Here is an 18,288-nt window from a genome sequence, read left to right as displayed (position 1 = left end):
AATCTCATCGCATTTTCAGATTTTCCAGGATCTAAATCTCCTCGTTTTTTCTGAAATTTTCTCAATTCTATTAAGTTACTAAAACTTGAATCGTTCAACATGTTATCAACTCTACATTCGGTTCAAATTCAGTTTGAATTGAAAAAAAATATATATAATAACGTACAAAAAAAGTCATTATTCTTTTCTTGACAAAAAAAATAAAAATAATGTGAATTCATCACCTCAAAAAATCAAATTCAATTCCCATGAAAGAAAATTGATATTTTCCAGTTTCTTCCTTCACAGATTTTCACGGTGTTCCAGGTATATGGCCACCGTGCACATACGTTCCAAGGAATGTTTCTGACCAACGTATAAATATATTTACAATAAACCCGAAACCTACACTCGCACATTTTGCCGTAACGTTCTGAAATAACACATTAACGAATAGCCGTTTTGCTCTGCTCTAACAATTAGATGAAATTCTACATCAATATATCACCCAGCAAGGTATTTGTCCGCAATTCGAACCCCATTGTTCAAGTTTACATAATGTTATACATAACCCACAAGACAAGTAGACAACCATAATGCGAAGTCACGAGATAGGTATAACTTGAAGCTGAAGTTTCTCCGCAGCAAACGTGGAAGTTCACCTATCTGTCTATTCCTGGGTAAACTTAAGGTCTGGTATAATATACATATATAACGTACACACTCAACCTCAAATTTCGCGTACTACGTAATCCTCGTAAAAAAAAATAAAATAATAATAATCAAACGAATCATCGAAACATTTAATATTGCAAGCAAGTATATATTTTTTAATTATTTTTTAAATTATTTTCTCTTTTAAGTGCCGCAATGTCATGTACATAAAAAAAAACGTTAGGCAGGATGAAGCGGGAAATTTGAATGTTCTGGTATACAAAACGAGCGCAAACAAAAGATAAAAAAAAAAAAAAAAAAAAAAAGTAAAAGGAGGGGAAAGAAAAATATCCCGTACATCACGAGGGCGGTTATGGGATCACCAGTTTCTCTGCAGAGGCAGCAGTTCAAAGGGTTACTAAGTCTTCGGTCGATGCGAGAGAACCAGCTGCTGCCGCAGATAACGACGCGGCCATCGCTCTGCGGACGCATACGTATAATAATAATGACAATAGCAATAATAATATGTATTACGTAAGCGGACGAGTGTGATTTTTAGCCGAGATAAAAAAAAAAAGACACAAAGATTGAGAAAAAAACCAGGATATACGAAAAATCAAGCCCTCTCTTATAAAATATTAATATCTCGACGAATGTTATAATACGAAGAACGTTACAGTATAAAGTTACGGCATCCCCTTTTTAATTAATTTATTTATTTATTTATTTATTTATTTTTTATTGCTTATTCTTGTTCGTACACTTATATAATTTTGTAAGTTAAAGACGACAGTTCGTAGATGGAAAAAAAAGCTCGCCTATTCAGCGCCGCGGAGGTATAAACGTTGAGCAAAAATTTTTGTTTAGTATCGCGACGATGAAGAAAAGTATTAAAAGAAAGAAAAACAAGAATCATCGCGCAATCGCGGAAGCTTTCATGTCGACGGTTCGAAGCTTCAAAGGGGAGGGAAAAAAATATAGCGAGAGTGCAATGGAAAAAGTGAAGAAGACGAAGTAGTCGAGGATGAATGCAAGATCGTACTACGTGTATGAAAGTATAAGTGAAACAAGAAAAACGGGAAATGAGGGAGAAGGGGAAGAGAAATCTCACGAGTATAATACAAGCAACGACTGAAATGAAAGAAAAACGCAAAATAAGTAATATCGGAAAAAGCTGTGCGAAAATCACACTTTGTGCATCCGTCAGATGAATAAAATAATTACTCCTGATATAAAAAGAAACCTCGAAAAGACTGGACAATATGGGTCAAGTGTAACGTCCAGCCGTTTTGATTTTTGTAATAAAAAAAAATAGAGAATTTGATTTTGCACCCATCTATTGTACTTGGCACAATATTTTTCGATTGTGATAAAAAATGATAATAGTTAAGGACCGAGCGGTAACCGGAACTAAAAATTTCTCTCGGTGTTAATCTGCTCATAGGAAAATGGAAAATTCTTTTCATTTTAAACACCGTAGCACACGTGAAAATGTATATGTATACATACACAATATTATATTACGATACGTGGAAACGCAAAAAAAGAACCGCGTAGCAAAGAGTAAAAATCTCGCAATCTCCAGTTATTTATAAAGTTACGTACACACCGGCTTTTCTGTGTACATGATCTGCTTATTTTACGTATGCATGTATGTATTTATAATTTACGTATTACATTAAAAAAAAAAAGGAAGAAAAAGATACGCAGTTTGTGAATTATGCCCGGAACTGCAGCCGTGCAGCGACTGACTTAGCTCTTCTACACTTTTAATTACTCTGAAGTTACCGAGAGCTTTTCTCTTCCCATCTCTCTCACTCCCTCCCTCTCTCTCTCTCTCTCTCTCTCTCACTCACGCTCGTTTTCTGTGAAACTGCACAGAACGCCGCCGCCTCTTCGCTCGTACCACACACGGTATACAGGGATGTGTGCGTAAAGGTGAATATGCATGCCGGACAAGGTGTCCTAGGAAAGTAGAGTAACACCGTAACACGCTGTATATACATATACAGATAAAACGGAAAGATATTTTTATTTTATACAGTGTGCGGGAGAAAGGGAGAGAAAAAAAAAAATGACAAACACCGCTAAGCTTTCCACATTTGCGATAAAGTAAGAGAATAGAAAAGAAAGAGAGAAGGAAACAATGAGGAGAGAAAGAAACAAATCGTATCGCGTGAAATACGATGCCGAATTAGTGTGAAAAGCACGAGAGGCCTGTAACAAAGAAAAATACGTCATACTTTTGTCGGCGTACATTTTACGTGTACAATGAAACGCGAGGATAAAACGATTCTTCCCAATTCTCCGTTGTTCTTTCGTTACAAACGACACCTGGAGATTAACCTTCATTTTCCGACATTGCCCGTTTAAGGTAAAGGAAAAAGATAAATAGAATTGACAAGAACGAAGTTTCGCTCTGACGAGGTCCTCTTAACCCTTTTGTATACTTTGTTTGTATGTTTAGAGAACTTTGAAAACGTATTTCTTTGCAATTTTTCGCTATTTACGATTCGTAATCAGCAACGCCAAAAATCAGAGAATGATGTGTGATCGAAAGGGTTAAATAATACCGAATTTCGTGGAAAACGTGTGTTATTGAAAGATTTCAATACTTCGTCCAAGTTGTTTCAAAATTCGTTCAACTTGAGAAGATCAATAACCCGTCTGCTCCGAATACACAAAGTTAAACGAAACTGATCGTAAAACAGAATTGTCAGAATTATTACAAAGCTGTTTGCAAAATTGCTCGGCATGTATTCAAAGTTCTCAATTTATCGCAATAATTTTCACCGACTTGTCGAAAACGAAAAAAAAAAGAAAAAACAAATTTCAAAACCGTGTAACAATAAATTTTACGACTATTCTAACGATACAGCGACAAACAAGGCATGACGGGATCATTTTTCTATACTTAGTTTTCATCAGCTCAGTTTCCCATAATTTTTATCGACAACATTCGTCGTTCTCGAGTTTAACACGCCATCGTCGTCAGACTTGTCGTATATGGTAGGTAATATAACAGAGTATCGTAGACAATATCCGTGAAACGGTTCGCTGAATTTCACATAAAGAAGGAAAAGTGGAGTCTGAGAGTCTACGTGTAAACCTTTTTCATTCCCGAGTGTGGCAAAACGTGGATAGAGTCATATTTTACGCTACGTGTCGTACATGAGTTGCGCAGTGAGCGCGGTAAAAGTTTCTGAAAAGCTGGATGGAGCCGAGCTTTGATTCGATTGAACCCGCACGAACGGTTTTGCCTAGTCAAAGAATCAACGCCAGAAGCTTTGTTACAACGTCTGACGCGAACGAAATTTAGCATCGATCTCTGCCAATTTATCGGCCGATTAAACGGATCGCGGTTCGACGAAAATCGATACTTTATTCTGGGTAATTTTATCACGAGATGGTGTAATTTTTTTTTTCTCACACTTCTTTACAAAGATGCGAAAATATAAAACACTGGAGGTTTAAACAACAAGTTACAGATGCTATCGCATCGAATTGTTCAAAAATTGTTGCAAAGTTTGATAGAATCGTTCGATTTTACAACTCGTTTCGTTATGGATACAAAAGTTACTGGAAAGGATTTTCTTTTTTTTTTTTTTTTTTTACTAGCTGATTCAATGTTGCTATTTCTTGATCGTAATCGATATCGATGTAACGTTGCAGTGAAATGAAATACTTGAAAAAAAAAAAAACAAGCAGTGTTTCGGTGGAATTTTGGAATATAATGTAAAATCATCGGCGAATAAAATGAAACGAATCTATGTAACAAATTTTCATCAATTTTTAAGCGATTTGAAACAAATCATCTTACATCCAAGCTCTCGTTCGTCGTTTCAGTGTTTCTATATTTTTACGTTATTGAAAAAGATCTTTGCGCATCTTACGAACGTAACAATTCTACGAATAGTCACATATAAATTATGTATAAATACTGTAATCAATCTCGTTGCGAAATTATCATACAGTATCGATTAACGAAACGATTTCCGATACCTAGTTTCTTCTCTCTCTCTCTCTCTCGCTCTCTTTCTTTTCTTCCCATCTCTATCATTGCCGTGATAGCCGATATTCTGACTTTCATTTTTCATTTCTAGCTTTTTGTTTTTCTCTCAATTTTAACTCTACCTCTTATCCCAAACTTTAATTTCATTTCATCTCATCCCTTGTCTCAACCTACCATTGCGTGCTCTGCGCTGGAAACAACTTTAACTTCTTCTCTTTATTTTTGTTTCTTTTCGATTTTACCTACTTCAATTTGTTATTTCTTTCGTCTGTTTTACTTTCTTTCGTTTTTCTGTTTTTGCTGTATCGCAAATTAATTTTTCTGTCATCACGTACTTGCGTACGCTTTGTCCAACACCTATCCATCCATCCATCTATCTCGGACATTACAGGCCCTCCCTAATTTCCTTGCCGAGCTTTCGAACTTTCCATCGATTTCCACAGAGCTGTGCACAGCCTTCCCAGTTTCGGTGGTTTGAGCGGAGGGCTGCTGGCTTAGAACCGGCTTTAATTTGCATCGGCCAATCGGGCGATCCGCGCGCTATTTAAGTCCGGTGAAAACCAGCTCTCAACGGCAGCTGTCCCGCGGTCAGGGTTTTAGGAGCCCGGATTTTAGCGGCGAGGAGCGCCGGTTAATTCGGCAAATCCTCAAGGGAGGATCAGGAAGGCGAGAGGGCGAGACGCCGAGACTGAGAGAGAGAGAGAGAGAGAGGAAGAGAGAGGCGAGTTAATCCGCGGCGACACCCTTGGTCCATGGACACCTACAAGGTATAACACAACTAACCGAACAACGCGAGGAAACGAGGAAGAACGACGAGGAAAGCTCTTCGATTCTCATCTTTCCGCCTGCCATAAATCTCAACCTTTCGTCTCTGGTGTTTCGCCCTTAATTCTGGGACAGAATCGCGAATCTGCGTATAAGTTCCGGCGTGAATGTAAGGATAAGGTGGATATAAAACCGAAGAATGACGAAAAATAACCGAGATGAAAAACATACCGTGAGAAAAGTCTACTTGGAAAGCCTGTTACTTTATTTTTTATTTACTTTGAGAACGGTACAAGTGATTCCTCGTTTTGATTCTCGTTATTTAACTTTAGGTTTCTTTCCTCGATTTTCACAGACATAACAAAGCCAAACGATTTATTCCAAAATCGAGTTTCGAGAACTTTTCTACGGAAGCTTTTAAAATAACTTCCAAGAGATGTTTAGCAAATTAAGAGCCTTCGTGTATACCTGACGATTTATTCGTTCGATCGATCGATGAAGCGCGATATTATTCAGCGAAAATATATGCAAATAACACGTGCATACGTATGATACTTTTGATACATTATTTAACACACGCGCGTATTCTCTTTAATTTTCGTGATATACGGATTTAGAAAATAGTCGTTCGGTATTCCGATATTTGTACATTATTCAATGAATTTAGAGCGAATTTAGTGGTCTTCTCTCTGGCGCTGGGATTTGCGCATTAATGCAACATCGTCGGATGATTAATCCAACAAATCACGAAGGCTAATATTTGACAGACGCGGTTCTGCAACCGCTTTCGGTGTTTTCGGCAATACACTCGTTTTGCAGTTCGATCGAGAAAGTAAATAAAAAAAATCAAAGATACGAGCGGCGGAAAATTGGATCGTGAATATCTCTTTGTCGTTTTCTTTTCTTTTCGGTATCAGCTTCTTTTTCACCAATCACGTCATCCCGTCGTCTTTCAATCCTTTCTACCGAGAAATTCGCAACGTCCGAATCATTTTCCCGTTAAACAACAATGATAACGATAATAATTACTCTCCATTTCTTTTGGAAATTAGTTCAAGTGTCGCAAATCGACGACCTCATCGATAACTGGCAACAAGTTTGTACAACATACGCATACGTGTGCGTATTTGACACACGCGCATTGCTTACGCTATATACAAAAAGAATAAGTTGCACGAGAAAGGATATATATCGCGTTCCTTCACGTACGACGATCCCATTAAACGTTTTCTCGCCTGATATATATTTTCTGAGAAGAGACGCCTCGTCTCTCTTTCACAGCCCAACATAACCTTCGTACCATATTGTACAGGTCGAAACTCATGGAAAATTTTTTAAAAACTTCACTAACGGTAAATCAGGGCAGCTACTGAATCTCCGTCACGAAATTCCCTGTCGAAAATTCTTATAATTTTCCCGGACCAATTCGGATGAATTGTTTACTACTATCTGTATCGAGTTGATAAAAACATACGTACTTTTCACATAATTGTTCTCATTGTTTTTTTTTTTTTTTTTCACTTCGTACAACGAAAGCAGACCATCATTTGTAAGTTAACATTTAGGAACGTTCGAAAGTTTGAAGAGACGTATTAAAAAACGACACTGTGGAATCTCAAAGCGCTTATTGCAAGGTTTAGGAACAAGGGAAATTATATACCTAACGGTGCAATCTGCACGAGAGAAGGCTGCGAGGGAATTCATTTTCTTTTGCCGGCGTGCGGTATTTGCGTACGCATGTGTGTGTGTGTGTGTGTGTGTGTGTGTGTGCCCATCGCATGTAGACCTCTGCAAACAATTATAACTTTCCGTAACGAGAAGGATGGGAAAGATCCTCTTCTCCTTTCCGTATCATATCGTATACGTGTATATATGTATATATATATACATGTGTATGTGTGTAAACATTCAAGTGTGGGACTCCTCTTCGGTTCTCATATACGCATAGGTGTAGATGTAGGTATGAATGTATGCACGTCTGCACCTTCAGCAGCAGCAGCAGTAACACGAAATAATTCTGTCTCAACTATACTCCGTAGCTTTGCAGGAGCTTTTCGCCCGGAGACCAACTAAAGTAGGATAGAGGTACCCGCTTCGTTATCCCTACTAGGGATCCTCGTTCTAGAAATATTTTACCGAAAACTTTCATTTGGCGACAGATTCTTTTCCGTCGTACGCTTTTCACCTCATTTCTTTTCTATTATTCTACAATTATCATTGTTATTACGTATCTCAGGTTTTCACTACGCGTGTGCGCATGCACTGAGAAAAATTACGAAAAAACGAGGTACGCCTATGTATAATATACATATAAATATATTTTTCGATTGTGGTAAAAAATGAAAATAGTTAAGTTACCGAGCGGTAACCGTAACTAAAAATTTTTCTCAGTGCGAGTCTGTTTCAACATGTGCGATTAATAAAATTTGATCTACGAACACCAATGCGACATATATCTTTATCTTGTAATTCGAACTGCTCGTTGGAGCGATTTTTTCTTTTTTTTCTAATTTCTCTTCTTTTTTTATACCGTACTTCCGTAGTGTACAAGCGTAAAGCTGATATCCGAGCTCGACGGGGCAAAAACATCGGGTATAACGTATCGAAGCTTGTCGGCGGTGGTGGTGGTTGGTTGGTTGCGAGGGCGGCGCTGAGCGTCGCGACGCCGGCTTCATGCAGCATCGCCTGCGGCTGCGGTGGTGGTGGTTGGTGCTCTTCTGCCATGGTTTTAACTCAGATGAACGCGGACCACCGCGGCGCACGGTTGAAACTTGGTGTGTCGTATTTTCTTACTGTGCCACGAGTTGTACGAAAAGAGTCGGTACAGTAACGGGAGTTGAAATATTAATTATATATATATGTAAAAAAAAAAAGAAAAAAAAAAGAAGAATAAAAGGATGTGATAAAACTGAGGAAAAAAAGAATAAGGACAAAAATTACAACGCGATAGGCGGAAACGAAATATTTAAAAGAAAAAAACAGTAACATATCGATACGAGAATAAACCTAAAGTGTGTACTTGCTGTAAATAAGTAACAACGGACAATTTTGTTCGATTGTTTGTTAATTTTTTGTTTTATTTTTTTTTGTTTCATTCTTGTTCCACCTTTCTGCGAAGAAAGGACGGAAAAAAAATTGAATCGAGAAATTGACGACGGATGTGGAGAGAGAGAGAGAGAGAAAAAAAACTAAACAATCCTTTGCAATCTCTTTTTCTCTCTCTCTCTCTCTCTCTCTCTCTCTCTCTGTCTCTGTCTCTCTCTCTGCAGGCGATCTCTTCAATTGTATAATCACAGATTGCAAAAAATGAGACAAAAATTAATCGAGCGAATGTTGTAATCTTTTGTTTTTTTTTTTTTTTTTTTATTCAATTCAATATTCCTCAACACGTGTGTTATCCATTTTCGTTCGTCTCTCTCATCCCTCTGTCTCACCCTCTCATTCTTTCTTTTTTTTTTTTTTTTTTTTTTTTATTATTTATTATCACGAGCCAATTTCCGCACGATCGAAGCAAAACCTTTTATCACTCCGACGAAATTACTTACAGGTGATTATATGTACCAACAGGGATCAAAGTGTACAGGGTTGAATAATTTGAGGACTGTTCTATGCGATAATCGAAAAGCCTTGAAAGATTTTTCTGCCGAACAACAGAATTCTCCGTACAAGCAGGTATAATCGCGTACCGTATCAATCGGATAAACCGGAAGTACGTGATACCGTCGAAACACCGGAAACGTCGCGTCCAAATACTCGTTGAAGACTCATCAATACGCTCGTATCGTCGATAAGACAATGAGAAGTAAAAGAAAGGGATGAATATTATAAATGTAATTAAAAAGTCCAAAAAGATGTACGATCGAAAAATTTTCTTTCACCTTAAAATTTTTGTTTCATCTTTCTTTCTTTCTTTCCTTTCATCTTTATTCTGCTTCTCTGCACAAGCACAAAAGCGACTCAGCGACTTTGACACTTTCTTCCCTTTTCCCACTTTCTTCCCCCCCCCCCTCTCTCTCTCTCTCTCTCTCTATCTCTCTCTTTATTTGGCTTTCGGCATCGCGACGAGGCTTTCGTTGTACACACGTATTCTCTACAGGCGACGACGAATGAAGAGAGAAACGACCGGAGGGAACGCTCGATTACCCTAATTTTCTAACCGGGCGAAACTAACGAGCCGAGTGAATTTTTTAACGTTTACTTTTTAACGCCAGGACTCATCCGTCACTCGAGCCCCCCCCCCCCCCCACCCCACCCCCCACCTTAACACCCCCGCATTCCTTGCCAGATACGGTTTTTTAGCAATCTCTAAACCGCTGCTGTTTAAAACAAATTTCACTCGTACTCGTTGCATCGTTTGCCAACTCATTCATTCATTTTACCGTACAATTTTCAAGATTGAAAAGCTTTTTGACGGATTGAAAAAAAATTTTAACTATATCCGGAAACGTGTATATATTTTTATTACGTTAATTGTCACCCCCGTTGTTTTTTTTTCAAACTTGAAGAGGCTTGCGAGAAGTGAGAAACCGAATTGAGATTTGACGGGGGAAAGAAAAAAAAATTGTGCAATTACGCGCAAAAGTGAGGGAACAAAAGTATAAATTCGCTACTTCGGGATTGACGAGTTTTGATAATTGTTGAGAAAAGTGTTTTCTGGTTAACCGTACGTGGCTTATATAATAGTGTATATGTAATACTTGCGCGTATGTAACGTTACGTGAATTTTAAATACTCGGCAGACGACGATACCGATCAACGTCAGCGTTATTATTTACACCGTAATTAATCACTTGCTAATTAATGCGCCCGCCGGCCTCTAGGCTGAGAGGATATCCGTGCCAAAAGAGAGAGATGGAGAGCGATGAAAAGAGAAAGAGGAGAGAGAGGGAGGGAGGGAGGGAGGGAAAGGCAAAGCATTACACGGGAGAAAGGTCGCGAAAAGCGATCAAAACCGCGAAAATCAGGGAAAAGTTTTTAGCGAGGAGTAAGAGAGAGAGAGAGAGAGAGAGAGAGGTTTGTTTTTTTTTTTTTCTTCTTCACCGCCTCTCCCAAAATTTTTTTTTTTTTTTTGTTTCCACTTTCCTCGTCCTCCTTCTTTTCTCCTTGGAAACACAACGCGTGACTTGCACAAGAGTTGAAGGAAGAAAACGTCACTCAAAGGCGCGTCGGGGGTAGAAAAAAGTAGAGAGAAGAAAAAAAAATAAAAAAAAAAAATTGAAAAGTGTTGTAATTAAAAAGGAAGAAAAGAAAGGTACGAGAGCTGCGTGCTGCAGGCGCCGGAGAGGAGAGAGAGAGAGAGAGAGAGAGAGAAAAAAAAAAGAGAATTATTATTATAAGAGGGTGAAACTTTATTAGAAGGAAAATTTTCCATTCCTTTCTTTTCCTTTTTCTCAGTTCATTTTGCCCCACCTTTTTCTCCACCTCCTGCTTCGTCTCGTTTCAAGCTTCTTCGCATATATATTATTACCAAAGTGAAAAACTTAATTCGCATTTTACGCAAAAGAGCGAAAAATATCCCAGACGTGATGCCGACCCTCTCAGTCTCGAATTCGGGCGTGATAAAATTTTCATTACTTAGCCCGAGGATTCGTCGTTAAAATAATTACAGATTACGTTTACCCGTAATTCGGATCCAATTGAGAAACGTTGAAACATCGATACAGCGATCGCTGATAGATTTCTATTGCTTTGTTAAATAAACGACGAAGAAGAAAAATTTTATCGAACTAACCCGACGAAAAAAAAAATCAAGAAAGAAAAAAAATCATACATGCAACAAATTAAATTAAAATTAGTCGTAAATAACAGGTAAAGCTTCAGGAGCTTAAATTTCTACCACATCGGGGTGTAACATTGTAACAATTAGCTACGAGATTTTGAACCAAAAATGTTTTTCTCGCTTGTTTTGTTTTTCTTTTTTTCTTTTTTTTAATCAAAAGGGTTAACGAGCACCGCTCGCCAGCCGAAAAACACGTACGTTGGGATTAAGGGATTAGAGACTAGGTACAGCTTTCGGACTATTTCGATTTTAATCGTCGTTACAAAATCCGCACACGCGCAACGTACTTACGTACGTACCGTGCGGAATAAAACCTCGTATGAAACGGTTAAATTACCTTGTTAAAAAACAAAACAAACATAAAAAAAAAGAAAAAGAAAAAAAAACGACACGGAGCAAAGAAAGAAGGACGGGATCGGTATTGAGGGACGGAAATTTAATAAATTTCACCCTGATTGATAGTTGTTTCCCTCCGACAGCTTTCGCGGCAAGCTATGATAATTGCTGTGTAAACAAGACTTGACGTAATATGTTTGATAAAGCATACCAAGAGAACGATGCGAGCGAGACGCGATTTGCTTACATCACTCCCGATATCTGGACCCCCCTTAAAAAACTTGCAATTTACGATTAGTAAATTTATCTGTTTTATCTTTCGCCCCTCTCCAAAGCAACGGAACAGCGACGAAGGGAAAGAGAACTCGGGCGATAAGAAGTGCTACAATTTGCGGAGGAGCTAAAGGAAGGGGAGGGGGGGGGGGGGGGGGGCGAAAAATAGGTAAATGGGGGAGGAAGAGGGATAGGAGGGCTCGTCGAGAGGGGTAAAAAGGGGGTGGAAGGGGGAGAGGGAGAGGGAGGAGGTCGAGATAGCCGACCCGAGTGGCCAAAGTGGACGAGTGTCGCGGATGAATCGGTGAGGAGGGGGGGGGAGGAGGATGAGGAGGAGGAGGAGGAGGAGGGTGAGGAGGGGGAGGGGGAGGAGAAAGAGTGGGGATCGTGTCGCGTGATAAACGCGGCAACGCGAGGCGAAACTAGTCCGCGAATATCGCGGGTGCCGAGCGGTCGAGTTTATCGCGTCTCGCGTTGGATTTTTTTTTTTTCTTTTTTTTTTTTGTGATAAAACTGTTTTACGTAGTTTTTTAGTTTTTTTTTTCCTCGTACAACCAGGTTGAACGAACAAACGTTGTTTTCCAATCGAACAACGAATTGCACGTCGTGTTGCGGCGGGAAAGTAAGGCAAAAAAAAATAAAAATAAAAAAGTGAAAACAAGCAGTACGATCTGGTGCGTTGGGACGGTGTAATAATGACGGATGAATAAAACGGAGGATGAAGTAAGGTTGAAACAAAAAAGAAAAAATTGGTAAAAATAATAACGCGCAAGTTTTTTTTTTTTTTTTTCGAATGTAATGTAATGCGTTTTGTTCGAATGAGAAAAGAAAATAAATAAATAAACAAATAAACACAGTGATAACACGCAACGTCGCCGGAATACGGGATTTCTTTTCAGAAATGATTTTCAGCGGACTTCAGGATGGAATCGGTTGATTTGAAACGTTGAATTCGAACGTTTTTAACGTACCGATTATCGAACTTTTCTTTTATATTCTTAAAAGAAAATAAAATTTATCTATACATATATATACTTATATATATGTATATATATATATAAATATATTCGTACAGACGTACACATAAATCGGATGAGACGAAGAAGACGGTTTATAATTGAGAAAGGCGGTGTTAAAACAAGGTGAAAGAAATATTTCAAGTCTTTTTTTTTTTTTCTAGGGAGATTAAGAAATACCTACGTCATATAAATGTATTTTTTTTTTCACACATACATTATAAATTTATAGTTAACTTTTGTACCGCAGCGTCGGATTTAATGAATAATTATCCGGATGTGAGATTGAGTGCGAATTCACGAACAGAATCTCAATTCGATTCTGGATCAATATATCGGCGGCGGTTCCGCTTTTGTGTGTGTGTGTGTGTGTGTGTGTGATACATACATGTACACATGTAGACATGTATAAATCGGTGTAATACGTGTATTACATGTCCCTGGGGATGTTTAACAGGCACAAAACCGGGAAACCGGAAAGCCGGCAAAAAATATTTTTTTATCGATGCAGGTGTTAAAATTGAAAGTCAGATTTGAACTTGCGGAAAGCTGATCGCTCCAGCTTTTGCGATATCGTTGTAAACAACCGTAGTACTGGATATATTTCTTGCCAAACGATTCGACGAACCCTTTAAACGCGTTGTTCGTTTAATTTCGTCTAAATTTAATTACGCAGAATCTCACGAAGCTGAAGTTAGAAACTATTTGTCTTAAGCGATGATTAACGTTTCGTAAAATCGTTATCTCGGAATGGCAGAAATTTACTCTAAGATTCATTAAATCGTGCAATAATTAGGCAAACCGTGTTTCATGTATTGTAAATTTAACTACTTCAAAGTCACTACACTGAGAAAAGAACAGTAACGGATACTAGAAAACTAATGTTCACTTTCTACCTCTAACTATTATTTTTCTATAGTGGTAAAAAATGAAAATAGTCAAGGACCGAGCGGCAAGCGGAACTAAAAATTTCTCTTGATGCAGAAACTTGAAAAAGAAAAATAGTAATTTTTCCTCCCCCTCCCTGAATGTTTTCGTTAAACTAACGTTACCAACTTCACCCTCTTTCTCCGATCATTTCTGATCCGCGCTCTTGTACACATCGCATCACACATCCGCTCAAAGTCTAAAACTCTTAAACAAGCAGAAGCACAGCGACGAGAGACGGCTCCTCGTATTTCGATACGAACGTATTCGCCGCGCGAACAACTAAAATAACTATGACGTTACCTTAAGTACTCCTCGCACAGTCTGCAAACACAGTTGTATTGGACGTGCAAAAAAACCAGTAGTTTTATTTATGCGAGTTTAGTTTTTACAGGTTGACGTTTTTTTTTTTTTTCTTTTTTTTTTCTTTTTTACCAACTCATATCTAATACGCTTCTGAAATCTATTTTTATATTTATCTCTACATCCTAGCCTTCTTTTTCTAATTCTTTCATTTCTTCGAAAATGTTTCCACGTGTCAGATACGCTGTTCGGATTTTTTTTTTTTTTTTTGATTTATTTATTTATTTTTTTTTTTTCACTCCAACGAAGAAACGTCGCTGGTCTCTTGAAAAATACGATATCGTAACACTCGTATCGAATTATTAACGAGAACAACGATTCGATGTTATTGTATAGTAATCGCAACAAGAAGAAATGAACATTTATGCTTTGGTAATAATATGTTGACAATTATAATTTTTTTTCGTTCTCGCCTTTCATAACGCCGTCACACCGCTTAGCTTCTGCGATTTACACTTTATTTTCAATATAGATAAAACTGTCACACTTTTCGTCATCGATTTTACCTTATCTTATTGTTAACCGAGAAACGCGCGGGTCTTTGATTATATGCGTGTATATATATATGTATATATAAACGTCGTCACGTATAAAAAGATAAATCACTGATATACGCGAACTGCGCACACAGATATTACACGCGTACAAAATCATTAAAAAAAAGAGACGCAACGCGGCGATAAAGATAAAGATAAAGAAAAAAAAAAGAAACATACATTCACAAAGCCAACGTATAATCGGTCAGTGAAAAGTTTTCTCCCCTATTTTTAATCCGCGATTAACCGATATTATTTGAACGGTAAATTTTTTTTTTTTTAACACGATAAAATCGATTATGATTATTATTAATATCGTTCTAGTAACTAAATTTTTCTAGTAACCATTCGGAATGAAATTTTCCTCGGTCCGATATTAATTCCATGACCGCATGAAATTGGGACGAAAAAAATTTGACGAATTTTTGTTCGAATCGCCTGTTACGAGTAAAAAAACAAAAAATGATTGATAAAAAAAAAAAAAAAAAAAAAAAAGAAAAAAAAAAAATGAGAAAAGCGTTCGAATCTTTTCCCCTATCGAATACTGACCGCAAAAATTTTTGCGAATATAACACGCACGCTAAGAAAGTTTGAGGATTAATTTCTACCCTTGCTTATAGAGAGGGTGTAAATCTCTGCCAACTCGACAAACTGTTTGAACGCGTTGGTATTATTATAAGTAATATGTACCCAACTACCTAACTACACACCGGGTACACAATTATTATATTGAAATTTCTCACAGCGTGCGGAAAGTTTTCTTATGCATACATACATATACATACATATACATATATATATATATATATATATATATAAGAAAACTTTCCGCACGTATGCTATTTAGAAATTTTATACAACGTCATGTTTTACAAAAGTCAAAACATTTCACAATGAAAAACGTAGGAAAACGTGGAATGTAAATGTCACCTAACGTTGCGTAACGATGAAATACCTGATGCGAAAAAAAAAAATGCGTGATTTTAATCGGACGACAATTTTTCCACTCGCAACAATTCGAGTAAAATGAGAGAAAAAAAAAAAAAGAGAGAAGAAAGAAAACTGCCGTTACGCCTCTCGGGGTAAATATTTGATTGAAAAATTTGCCAAACGGCGAATAAGGGTGGAAATAGGGAGTGTGGGAGGGAAAAGAAAGAAGAACAAAATTACCCGAGACAGAGACAGAGAGAGAGAGAGAGAGAGAGAGAGAGAGAGAGAGAGAGAGAATTGGCAAAGCTTATGCGTAAAGTTTATTCGGAAAATCGGGCGTAGCGATATACGTGAATTTGATTTGAATGTTCATTTAATACGTAAGAATGTATATAAAAAGTTTGATTAAAACTTGCGGAACGATATGTATTAGGTGTATATATACATATATATATATATATATAGGTAGGCGCCATAAATTTACAGTCGAAACTTTACTTTCCTTACTTATTTATTTGATATTGCGAGGAGCGTTTTTCCCGTTTAAATTATTCATTGTTACTTCCCCCGAGAGGTTTATATATAATTTAAGGGGTTGAGGGGAAAAGCCGGGCATTTGTTTCTCGGCTTCCAAGGGTATAAAGACGCGTGCGAAGGTTCGCTCAATTGAAATAAATAGTATGAAAAGTGTAATAATGAAAACATACGGAGTATGAAATTTTACAACCGCAAGATATACGTATATACATATATATATACATAAATTTGAAAAGAAGAAAAGATTTTCCAAAACTAAATTTCTGATAATCTCTTCTTTCAAAACTTTCATCATTATTTTATTGACGTATGAAAAACTTTCAGCTGAGCCGCTGGCGTTGAGTGACAAGGACAAGTTTTTATCCCCGAACGAAGAAGATCGACTCGCCGAGAAGAATTTCGCGAAACAAGGAAAACAAAGAAGAAAAAAAAATAATAATCTGGGATAAAGAAAAGAGAGAGAAGAAGAAGGAGAAAGAAAAAAATAAAAAATACCGAGAGAGAGAGAGAGAGAAAGAGTAAAGTACGCGAAAGAAAAAGTCCCCGAAAAAATCGAGTGTGCGAAATTTATTTCAACGGGGACGAAATGCAGTTATCGTCCAATTTTCAACGCTTGTACGCGCATCGTGTTAATCGTCGCAGAGAAAAATTGCAACGATCGACGATATCGAGATAGGATAGAGAAAATTATCGATTCGTAAGAAATCTGAAATATATATATATACACATAAATATAGCCTGCGAGAAAAGAAAGAGAAAAACGAAAGATGAAGATAAAAAGAAGAGATGAGAGAATTCATCGTTAACGGGTGAGAAAAGTTAGAAGAGGGGTGAAGAGAAGAAGCGATTTTCTATCTCGATCGGAAAATCGCAGGGGGGTGGGGAGGGGGCGAAAATGGATCCGATGAAATTTCTCCTGATGAGCGCTACGATTTTTGGACTATACTCGACGGACAACGGATGCGTGGCTATACTGACGAATTCCGTCAACAGATGCGACGCACCGCCTTGCAGATGCGACGTTTTCGCGAGGCTGACTTGCGACTGCGATAACGAACCAGAGGTAGGTTATTCGTACGAGTCCGAGAGTCGAAGAGAGAGAGAGAGAGAGAGAGAGAGAATTGAATATAATAGAGCAGAATGAAATATATAACAATTTTTATTATACTAGGATAGTGAATCCAAAGGTACAAATAAACAATTGGGTTAGTAACGGAGAAAATAGAGAAGCTTAAGATCAGAGATGGGAGAGAGAGAGAGAGAGAAAGATTGAATTTTATTCGTAAGACCAATTTTTTTTTATAATCAAGACAATTTAGAAATATAAAATATACATGCCCAAATGTTTTGATATTGAGACTGCCTCAATTGTAGAAAGTGAGTCGTGCGTTCGAACGTTGGCGAAATAAAAATTTTCTCATACAACGAGTCGTAGGTTCGAAAATACAATAAAATGAAAGTGAAATAAAATGAATAACAACAATTTAAAGAAAATAAGAGGGAGAGAAATAGAGACGAGGAAAATTATTTCAGAAATTTCGATAGTCGAAGAAAAACATCATCGAATAACCGATCGGTTAAAAGATGAAAGAAAAAAGAGATTCAATCTTGAACAGTCGCGCAGCTCTTTCCCGCAATTTTATTTTTATTTCTACTTTTTTATTACACCTGTAGAATGAAGAAAAAACAAACAAAAAAAAAAAAAATAACAACAATCGAGCCGCTGTCGCGTTTCAGGATTGAAAAAGTTTCCGAGCTGTGGGGGGATGGGGGTGGGGGTGAAAAATAGAAAAGAAAAGAAAGAAAAAAAAATGGAAAGTTGCACGGCCGTCGGTTTGACCCTTAAATTCATCCCCTCCAAGCGTCTCTCGACACCTGAATTCTTTCGTGCAGGCCAGAGGGTGATTTTTTTTTTTCTTCCTCTTTTCCTACGACCACAGTCGTCAGCTTGTTAAAATCCCTTTATTTTACTAACACGCGAGGGCGAGAAAACCTCTAAACCTCGACTCGTCTAATCGCGATCGGATTCTCACGTCACTGACTCTGAAATTGGAATGATGAAAAGAAGGCGGTGGAAAAGAAGATCCAATTTTGTATACACATGTAGATATCGAATTTCGATCATCGGGATTTCAATAATTTCACTCTCTGAATTTTGTTTTTTTCTTTTACTCCCTTATT

General features: G+C 37.5%; 2 protein-coding genes across 11 annotated transcripts in view; one reads left to right on the top strand and one right to left on the bottom strand.

Annotated features, from left to right (window-relative positions):
- LOC124174877 (E3 ubiquitin-protein ligase MYCBP2) overlaps nt 1-18,288 on the bottom strand; it is a 164,307-nt gene that overhangs the window by 125,708 nt on the left and 20,311 nt on the right. The window lies entirely within an intron of this gene.
- The window catches only part of LOC124174886, a 68,324-nt gene that overhangs the window by 40,829 nt on the left and 9,207 nt on the right, over nt 1-18,288 (top strand). Inside the window, exons 1-2 of one of the 4 annotated variants that reach the window (XM_046554485.1) lie at nt 12,435-12,521; nt 16,432-17,170. In XM_046554485.1, coding sequence (XP_046410441.1) covers nt 17,003-17,170 — 168 coding nt within the window. In that variant the 5' untranslated portion in view covers nt 12,435-12,521; nt 16,432-17,002. Of the gene's footprint in view, nt 1-12,434; nt 12,527-12,614; nt 12,941-16,431; nt 17,171-18,288 lie in introns of those variants that run through there. The other 3 variants (XM_046554487.1, XM_046554483.1, XM_046554484.1) reach the window with 3 other exon arrangements.

Source organism: Neodiprion fabricii, chromosome 2 (genome assembly GCF_021155785.1).
Source record: "Neodiprion fabricii isolate iyNeoFabr1 chromosome 2, iyNeoFabr1.1, whole genome shotgun sequence".
In the NCBI taxonomy this organism is placed as follows: Eukaryota; Metazoa; Arthropoda; class Insecta; order Hymenoptera; family Diprionidae; genus Neodiprion; species Neodiprion fabricii.
Note: the sequence above shows the minus strand (reverse complement) of the source record. Positions and strands in the feature narration are given on the sequence as shown.